We start from the raw sequence: 9,820 nt of genomic DNA on the forward strand, positions 1-9,820 counted from the left end.
ATTTGTCAGATTTAAGGTGCCCCAGTTTAAATGGACTTTATTGTCGGTCATTTACATTTAGCCCAGACCACCTTAAATCTGACAAGTTGTCTTGCTAACCCAAAAATCCAACTTGGTGATACAGGAGCTCCTGGTGTCTCACTCTATATGCACTTAGCAATGTTCTACAGTTAATTTCAGCCGTCCTGTTATATCAGTCTGATTCTGCATTTCAAAATTCTGATCCAGAAATGATGTGCAGGTCACAGGTTCTTTAAGATCTTGCAAGTGACACTGAGCTGAATTAAATATAAAAACAAGTTTATGTAGCATTGGCGCAGGTACGTCTAATAATTTCTAGGGGTTGTCAGACTCCTACCTAGATGGAGCCCATTTCTTGCTGACAGCTTCATTCTTGCCTGGGAGCTCTGATTGGTGGATAATGCTGTCTGGCTTTGGTAAGGGGGTGAAATGCATCATGGGATATGGAGTCTGGCTTAGCTGTTCTGGTGGGCGGTTTCTTGACTTCTGTAGGTGGTGTTTCTGATTTTTCTGGTTCTCTCCCCCCCCCCCCCCCAAAAAAAAATAAAATAAAAATACCCCCATCCATTTGAGTGGTTCAGGGGCTCCTTCTCTGTCCCTTATCCCTCTACTGAATGGACAGTGTGCTCTTTTTCCTCCCTCCTTCTCTATTGCTCTCCTTCTCTCCCTCCATCCCTTCCTTTCTGCGCCGGTGGGCTCGCAGGTGCTCCGGCGGCTCAGCACACGTTCCAGCCAGTCTGACAGCCAGTATGGCTCCCTGCGTGGCTGGTCCGAGGAGCTGGACGAGCACGGCCAAACCCTGTACATCAGTGACCACACCAGCGAGAAGGTACCGGGGCAATGAGCTGCACGTGCTGGCATGCGACTGTTTCAAAAGTCTGACGGCGTGCTCTCGGGAGCTCCCTCTGGTGGTCACGCCAGGCTTTGCAGCTCCAGAGATCGATGGGGTGCTGGAGTCTGATTGGCTGGCTAGTGGCTGTATTTCCACACTGAACGCAAGCAAGCATCTGGTTCAACCTTAGCCCAAATCACTGAGCTCTGGTCTGATCTGGCCTTTACCTTTTGGTTCTGAAAAAGACCCAAGAATCTTTAACTCATCATTTCCTGCCATTTTGATGCTGAGGAACGTTGAATCTTCTATTTATTCATCATCCCTGTAATGCAGCCCTTTCAAACATCAAACCCAGGTTCTTTGTGGACCCACAGCTCAGATGTTGAGCTCTGATGGCCCTGTGCTGCTTGCGTTTCAGTGGATGAAGCATGTGGACGATCAGGGTCGCTCTTACTATTACAACACGGACGGCTCCAGGTCCGAGTGGGAGCTGCCCAAGGTGAGCTCAGCCGGGTGCTGGTTGTCCGAGTACCCAGTCCTGCTCCCAGCACCAGCCTGAATCCCCCCTCCTCCTGTTCTGTCCAAGCTGGACCCCCCCAACACACACTCCGGGAATTCACTCAAGACCCAGAGTCTGGACCGCAAGCTGCCGGAGCCCATTGTGCTCAACAGGTGGAGACACAGCACCTGTATTCTGGAGGCCAATGACAAGGTACCAAGGCGTGGGAACCAAATTTACAGTTCCTGATTGGCTGCTTCATATGTCTGATACTTTTTTGTTAGTTCCATGTGAACCAGTTTGGTCACAGAGCCTGGGAGGCAGGAACCTACTGGAGGCTGAGAGACTGCTTTGTACTGTAGGCCTGGGGTGTTAAGGAACAGCATAGCGTGCTTCTTAGGCTCTACACTGCTGCATCTAGTTTTGTCTCACTTTACGATACTGTGGGGGGATGTAGAATTCTTTGGGATACTGTGGGGGGATGTAGGATTCTGTGAGATACTGTGGGGGGATGTAGGATACTGTGGGATACTGTGGGGGATGTAGGATACTGTGGGATACTGTGGGGGATGTAGGATACTGTGGGATACTGTGGGGGATGTAGGATTCTGTGGGATACTGTGGGGGGATGTAGGATTCTGTGGGATACTGTGGGGGGATGTAGGATTCTGTGGGATACTGTGGGGGGGGATGTAGGATTCTGTGGGATACTGTGGGGGGGGATGTAGGATACTGTGGGATACTGTGGGGGGATGTAGGATACTGTGGGGGATGTAGGATTCTGTGGGATACTGTGGGGGGGGGGATGTAGGATACTGTGGGATACTGTGGGGGGATGTAGGATTCTGTGGGATACTGTGGGGGGATGTAGGATTCTGTGGGATACTGTGGGGGGATGTAGGATTCTGTGGGATACTGTGGAGGGATGTAGGATACTGTGGGATACTGTGGGGGATGTAGGATTCTGTGGGGGGGATATGGGATACTGTGGGAAATTGGAAATCTATAGGATAATGCAGGACACAGGAGAATATTGTGGGATACTGTAGGACACTATAGGATACTGTGGGACAATATAGGATACATAGGATGTATTTTGATACTGCGGGATACTGTGGGAAACTGGGGTAACACAGGATACTGTGGAATAATCTAGGATACTGCAGGATACTGTAGGTATCTTGGATAATATAGGATACTGCAGGATACAGGAGAATACTGTGGGATACTCTAGGATACTACAGGGTACAGTTTGATACTGCAGGATGCTTTGGGATTCTTTGGATATTATAGAATAATAATAATACATTTTATTTAGCACATAAAAGACAAACAATAAAAACAAATAATTAAAAAGAGGTATTTTTACTGTGGGATACTATAGGATACTGTGGCATACTGTGGGAAACTGGGATAATATACTCAATACTGTTGCACACTGCAGGATACTATAGGATACTGTGGGATAATATAGGATACTGCAGGGTACAGTTTGATACTTCAGGATACTGTGGGAAACTGTGAAAATAGAGAATACTGTGGGATACTATAGGATACTGTAGGACTGGTCCACAGGTGGACAGTTAGCTATTTACCGTCATACTGTGGCCTTAATTTAATTTTCGTTTCTAACCAGACTCTGTGCCTATAGGCATGACTGTGAAGCACGGAAATTTTGCAGAACCTTAATAATGTCTCTGTGCTGAAATGAGCTCCCTCCTGTGCTGGTAGCAGCCTGTGTCTGTATGTTTTATGTCTTCATGTCCAGTCGGAGTCCTGTTTATATCCCCCTTGCAAAGTTATGCTCCGTCTGCAGCTCCCTTTCCGCTCGCCTCTCCTGACACGACGGGTTGCCCGTCCCCACAAGGGCTCGTTCAAACTCCCACTGTTGTGGTTCCATTGCAGCCGCCCGCCAAGCACAGCCGTTTCCGCTCCGAGGTTCTCAAAGAGCTGGTCGGCTCACTTCCGTGTCGGGAACAAGTTGGTACCATGACCTCTCCCTCACCCGCACGGGAACCAATCGGGCAGATCACGTCTTCGGCATGCACAACTGCGTGGGAAAATAAGCTCCTGATCTCACTTTCAATTCAGCAGCTAGACCTGAATTGAATGGGAAAAGGATAGTGTGTGTGTGTGTGTGTGTGTGTGTGTATATGCTGCTCATCGTACCTCCTAGTGGCATGTCAGGAGTGGACCACTGGGCTCATCCCGTGATTGGTCAGAAATTATGCTAAACAGCGAATCGGTGTTCGGGACTCGTCAGTGGGTGGAGCTAGTGCTATATTTTCATTAGTGATTTCCTTTTCCCGTCCCGGTCAGGCTGACTTGCTGCTTCTCCTTCCTAGGAGTCCCCGTCGAGCCCCAAAGGCATCCCGGATTCTGATTGGAGCCCTCTGTCTCCCAGGCCACTGCCGTCTGTCAGTACCACCGCACCCCGCCCTTCCGAAAGCCTCACGCCCCCACTATCTCTGGCCCTCTCTGCTGCTCGGCCCTTTTTTCCCATGATCCTCTGCTCCCACTCTCTGCACACTTGTCCAATGGCTGACTGCCACCCAGCGTACACCATCAGTATGGGTCTACCCTGGGAGTAGGATGTGCTTTCCCAGCTCTTTGGTTAACGCCCCCTCCCCCCAGTTGCCTTGGTTCCTGGCACTCTCTAGCGCCCCCTGTTTCCACTCCCCAGCTTTGTCCTTTTTCCTTCATGACTTTTTTTCATCCCTGCCGCTCTCCTAACCCTTCTAATGGAACTTCCACTTTTTTTTTGCTTCCTAAACGACTTCTGCAGCCATCGGAGAAGTGTGGTGTGCTGAACGTGACCAAAATCACGGAGAATGGAAAGAAAGTCAGGTAGGAGCGAGCCCTCCGCACTCGGGCCTGTCTGCACCCTCCCCAAGCAGTCTGCCACGCTGCCAATGGCCAATGTGTTGAGCCCAGTTTTATTTTATTGAAAAGCCGGAACCTGCAGACCGACTGCTGTTTCTCGATGACTTTTTTTAAGCAATCAGTTACATTATTATATATTTTATATATGTTATGCACTGTTCAGAAGAGGAAAGCCTTTTGTTTGACACTGCTGTGGGAGGTTCTCCGTTTGGGCCTGACATTGTTTTGTTGGGTTCTGGTACAGGAAGAACTGGACCTCATCCTGGACAGTGCTTCATGGGTCCTCGCTGCTCTTTGCTAAGGGCCAAGGAGGTGGGACCAGTTGGGTAGGTCTCCACTGGCTCCACCCTCTCCTGTATGACTGAATTTAATTTGCTTAATTAATTAACTTAAGATCCCGTCCAGCATTATTGGGTCAGTTATTTTTCACCTATTGGACTTAGGCCAGTGTCTGGTTGTTACACCATAAAAGATGACCTTTAATCTTCCCACCATCCATTTTTTTGAAACTGCTTATCCTGGTCAAGGTCATGGGGGGTCCGGATCCCATCCCGGAGGTTACAGTCGCAAGGCAGGGAACAACCCAGGGCACACACACACACACACACACACACACACACACCTATGGGAAACTGGAGTACCCAGAGGAACTCTCTGCATCTCTATGTCTGTTTGTCGTGCAAACTCCACACACACGGAACCCAGGGAGACTCGAACCCTGGTCCCAGAGGTGCGAGGCAACAGTGCTAACCACTGCACCACTGTGTTGTCCCCCTCCTGATTATTTTACACATTTTAGTTTTGATATTATTTATTATAATTTATCGTCAAACCATTTCCAAAAGGCCATGTGATTTTCAGAAATGTCTGCCAAGCTACCCATTGCATCTCTGCCTGCTATTGGTCAGATCCGGCCCAGGGGGTGCGGCCCATCCACCCTCAGCAGTCTGCACCTGCCGTACATATAGTCGTGGCCGTGAGGCTGCGGCACTTACTGTCCTGCGTTTGACACTCTCTTCCAGAAGTTTGGCAGCAGCCAGTCCAAACCGGAGTTTACCGTGGACCTCAGGGGGGCCTCTATCGAATGGGCTAAGCAAAAGTCCAGCAAAAAGAATGTCATTGAGGTACCCAGACCTACACATTTAACACAGTTAACACAGTTAACACAGCCTCAGGGATAAATAGGCATGTAAATATCAGTGTGTGTTTGCACCCTGCTGCTCAGGCCATGTCACTAATCTGTCAGTTATCTATCTATCAGTCTCTGCCAGTAAACCTCCCTGTCTCTGCCTGACTCTCTGTCTGTCTGTCTGTCTCTCTCTATCTGTCTCTGTGTATCTCTGTCTCCATCGGTCTGTCTCTCTGTATCTCTATGTCTGTTTGTCGTGTATGTCTCTTACTCCGTCTCCTTGTCTTGTCTGTCTCTTTCTCTTATCTGTCTGTCTCTCTCTGTCTCTCTTTCTCTCTCTTTCTGTGTTTCTGTCTCCTTGCCTATCTGCCTCTGTCTGACTGTCTATTCTTAATTTTATATCTAACACTGAGACTGTCCACAAACAGATATTGAATGGGATAAGTAGGATGAATTGGCACAGGCTAATTCATTAAAGTTTTATTTATTGCACCCCCTGGTTCCTCTGCATTGTTGGCCTGCCATTGCTGGTTTCATAAATCTTAACCCATTGCGCCATCGATCCCACATAACCGGTGAGTTACGCCCGGCTCACGTGTCTGTGCTCCGACAGCTGAAGACTCGGCAGGGCACAGAGCTGCTCATCCAGCTGGAGCACGAGACTTCCATCAACGAGTGGTACAAGGCCCTGTCGGAGACCATCAGTGCCCACGTGAGTCTGCCTGGCATCCAAGCACAGAAGATCACCTGCTCATTTTGCTGGAGGTTAATTTAATTCCACCCTGCTGTCCCCGCAGGCCTGGGAGTCTGATGAAGCCATAGAGGAGGACATTCCTGAGTCACCCATGGGAGAGAAGCCGGAGAAGGAGAAGGAGAAGGAGAAAGACAAGGAGCAACGAGAGTCCAGGAAGGGGAGGGGTGAGAGTGGCACTCAGCCTGTGTGTGTGTGTAAATCTGACCTGGCGTGGCGTGGCGTGGCGCTGCCGGACCTGGCATGACGCCTCTGCTGCTCTTCAGCCGTGAAGACCTCCGTCAGCATGGAATCGACGGAGGACAAGAAGACCAAGGTGAAGCTGAAGAAGTTCCTGACACGTCGACCCACGCTGCAGTCCGTCCGGGACAAGGGCTACATCAAAGGTTGGGAGGCCGCCTGGCTCCCCCCACCCCGCCCCGATAACCCACCCCCCTATATGGGGGTTCAGTGCAAGAAATGTGACAGTTTGAGTGATTGTGGAAGTTTTGAGGATTTGGATTATTATTTCACGGTAACTCATGCTGGTAAATTCAGGAACTGAAACCAGGTTCTGCTGCCTGGGCTTTTTCAGGTTCTTTTCCCTCTTAAATTTTAAAACGCTAGGTAATGATGAGTGTATCACTCTTTTTTTTAATTTGCCATTCAGGCCCAGGACACAATAACTGACGAGCTGTATTGTAATTCCCAGACTGGCTGTTTGTTTTTTAAAGGCTTAAACCAATGTTGCTTTTTCAATCATTGATCACCGATTAAAAACAAGCAGAATTCAGTGTAGTTTACTTAACTTGAGACCATGTGGTACTGAGTGTTGACACCCCCTTCCCCTCGTTCAGACCAGGTGTTCGGCTGCAGCCTGACCAGCCTCTGTCACCGGGAGAACTCGACCGTGCCCCGTTTCGTCCGGATGTGCATCGAGCACGTGGAGAAGAACGGCAAGCTACCACTGCATCCGGGGACACCCTCGTTTATACGGCAGAACCGGGCCCTGTCCGGGTTTGGGCCGCGTTTTAGCAGTTCAGCGCACTGAGAACTTCCTCTCCTTCCCGCAGGCCTGGACATGGATGGATTGTACCGGGTCAGCGGGAACCTGTCAGTCATACAGAAGCTGAGGTTCGCGGTCAATCACGGTACGTTTCCGCCCCGGCGGTCAGGCCCGTGCGAGTGCGCTCTGCAGGATCCCAGCTGATGGACCGCGTGTGATCATTTCCTGCTCAGACGAGAAGGTGGATCTGGAGAGCAGCAAGTGGGAGGACATACATGTCACGACGGGCGCCCTGAAGATGTTTTTCCGGGAGCTTGCAGAACCGCTGTTCACCTACGGCCTGTTCAATGACTTTGTTAACGCCATCAGTAAGTGCCCTGTGTTAATATCAGTGCATGTCTCCTCCATCCACAGACCTTTATATGTTATATTGATCTGGCAGTGTAAAGGATGCTGTTTTATTATAGTCCACATGGTGGAGCTAAAGTTATAAGTGATAAACACGCATCTGTGTTGTGTGCAGTAAGCAGTTTAAAGCCAGCCCATGACAGGATTATACCATGTCCCATTTCTCTCAACATCCCAGAATCTCCGGACTACAAGCAGCGGCCGGTTTTGATTAGGGATTTAATCAAGCAGATGCCGAAACCCAACCAGGACACCATGCAGGTCCTCTTCAAGCATCTCAGGAAGTGAGTCTGACAGCAGAGTATGAGTATTCTGTAATATAACCTCAAGGCCATGTATGCTAATGAGGCTGCATTGCATTCTGGGGGATTCCACTCAACCAGGGTTAGACTCTTGGTCCTGACCTTTTGTTCTTCCTGTTTTGCTTGCACTCACATGCCTGCTGCGTGCATTTGAGGGTCTCCCTTGTTATGGCTTCGACTGCCAGTCCGGTTCGCTGATAACCAGCTAAAAAGCCAGGGGTCTGCTCTGTAATCTTCAGTGCCCGCGGCTGGAATGCAGTGCTGCAGAAAAGCCCACATGTTGATACAAAGGTTCCTGTTCCTGTTTGGGCTTTTCCTGACCACCCCCCTCCCCCCCATCACACACAGATTAACCTCTCGCTCTCACTCACACTCAGGCATCTCTGTTCTCTGTTAGCACCATGCTGACGCTGCCCTTTGACCTCTCGGTCATTGGCCAGTGAGGCTAAATTCGGGTCCCTCCTGTGCGCGAGGTGTGTTTCTGAGGAGCTGGTGTCTGCGTAGAGGATGACCCTGTCTCCCCCCCCCTCCCTCCCCCCCACGCAGAGTGATAGAGCACGGCGAGGCGAACCGCATGACCTCCCACAGCGTGGCCATCGTGTTCGGCCCCACCTTGCTGAGGCCCGAAGTAGAGACCAGCAACATGGCCGTGCACATGGTTTACCAGAACCAGATCGTGGAACTGATCCTGCAGGAGTATGACCAAATCTTCGGCAGGTAGGGCTTCTGGAAGCAGGCCAGGGGGGCCAGGGGGCCTCTCTGAACTGCACGCCGCTCCAGTCACGCCACTCCAGCCCCAGCCGTCGATATCTCCACAGCGCCATGCAGATGACTTATCTTACTTTGGACCTAACATTGTGGAGCTCAGTGTACAGTTCTTTTTCCTTCCTTCCCTTAGCTGCTAATGCTTCAGCAGCGGATTGTAAGCGTACTGCACGCCGATGCAGACAGCGCCACCTGGTGGGTGGAGGACTGATGGCTGAGTGGGAGTGGCAAATTCTGGGGCCATTTAAGGAGAGCTTAATAAACATACAGCCTCTGAAACCGGTGCTGGTTTATCAGGTTGTGGGCCGCCGAGCCCAGGTTCTGAGGCACAGGAGCTGGGTGCAGATAGTGTCCGTCCACCAAGAGCTCAAACACGTCCCAGTCCTCTCGAGAGTGTACTGCTGCAGGCCCTGGATAATCACCCCCATCTCGTGGGACAGAGCTGTGTGCTGCAGCGCTCAAAGAGCTACCCTCCGTGAAAATACTCCTTTTCTCGTCTTTCCTGACCTCGCTGGACCAGGGGCAGATGACGCAACTCTTGTTCACAACTGCCTACATGCAGGTGCGGCCCCTGGATCAAACAGACCTTTGCCTGGCAAGTGCAGACTGTTCCAAGACCACAGTACTGGAATGAGTCCTGGTGTATTTATTCTGCAAACGCATGCACTGTGCATCTCAACTGAGCTACAGAAGTAGTCTTATGGAAATGATTTACAAGACTGTAGGACAGCCTGAAAAAAGGTACACTGGAAACTGGTACTAATGTTGTTTTGATGTTTTTTTTATGTTTTTGAGCTTTTGGAACTGGGAGAAAATATCAAAATCAAATATTAATATTCAGTAGTATATAAGAATTAATTGAAACGAAAAAAAACTGGCTTTTGAAATTTATGTTCAACTGGTGCATTTTTAATGTCGTTTTCCAGACTAACTGCTGTTCCGGCTGTATCTGTCTAACCTGAATAAAAATGAAATCTCACCCAGAGTTCTTATTTTGTTTATTAATGATTGAAATCTGCAGTCCGCTCGCCCGGCCACCTCCTTCCCCCCTGACTAGGTAAGTAAGAGCCACTTCTGTCTCACAGGGACACCAGCATGGACATTCCCTGCATTCCTCGAACCTGCGACTTCAGTTTAAGTGGAACCCCTGGCAGATTCCAGACTGAAAACATTTTGTCGGATATCTTAAATATTATTTTAATTTCGTAAACGGTTATTCAAAACTGGCTCACATTACCATCATGA

General features: G+C 49.7%; 1 protein-coding gene across 7 annotated transcripts in view; it reads left to right on the top strand.

Moving 5' to 3' along the window:
* Positions 1-9,554, top strand: part of LOC111840206 (rho GTPase-activating protein 12-like) — a 36,929-nt gene extending 27,375 nt beyond the window's left edge. The window contains exons 4-19 of one of the 7 annotated variants that reach the window (XM_072710878.1): positions 725-850; positions 1,272-1,352; positions 1,440-1,565; positions 3,698-3,769; positions 4,138-4,199; positions 4,480-4,561; positions 5,261-5,359; positions 5,978-6,076; positions 6,162-6,282; positions 6,382-6,501; positions 6,952-7,050; positions 7,168-7,245; positions 7,334-7,468; positions 7,687-7,792; positions 8,357-8,527; positions 8,709-9,554. In XM_072710878.1, the coding sequence (XP_072566979.1) occupies positions 725-850; positions 1,272-1,352; positions 1,440-1,565; positions 3,698-3,769; positions 4,138-4,199; positions 4,480-4,561; positions 5,261-5,359; positions 5,978-6,076; positions 6,162-6,282; positions 6,382-6,501; positions 6,952-7,050; positions 7,168-7,245; positions 7,334-7,468; positions 7,687-7,792; positions 8,357-8,527; positions 8,709-8,715 (1,584 nt within the window). In that variant the 3' untranslated portion in view covers positions 8,716-9,554. Of the gene's footprint in view, positions 1-724; positions 851-1,271; positions 1,353-1,439; positions 1,566-3,697; positions 3,770-4,137; positions 4,200-4,479; positions 4,562-5,257; positions 5,360-5,977; positions 6,077-6,161; positions 6,283-6,381; positions 6,502-6,951; positions 7,051-7,167; positions 7,246-7,333; positions 7,469-7,686; positions 7,793-8,356 lie in introns of all 7 variants that reach the window. The other 6 variants (XM_072710877.1, XM_072710879.1, XM_072710880.1 and 3 more) reach the window with 6 other exon arrangements.
* The last annotated feature ends 266 nt before the right edge of the window (positions 9,555-9,820 follow it).

This window comes from Paramormyrops kingsleyae, chromosome 4 (genome assembly GCF_048594095.1).
Source record: "Paramormyrops kingsleyae isolate MSU_618 chromosome 4, PKINGS_0.4, whole genome shotgun sequence".
NCBI classification, from domain to species: Eukaryota; Metazoa; Chordata; class Actinopteri; order Osteoglossiformes; family Mormyridae; genus Paramormyrops; species Paramormyrops kingsleyae.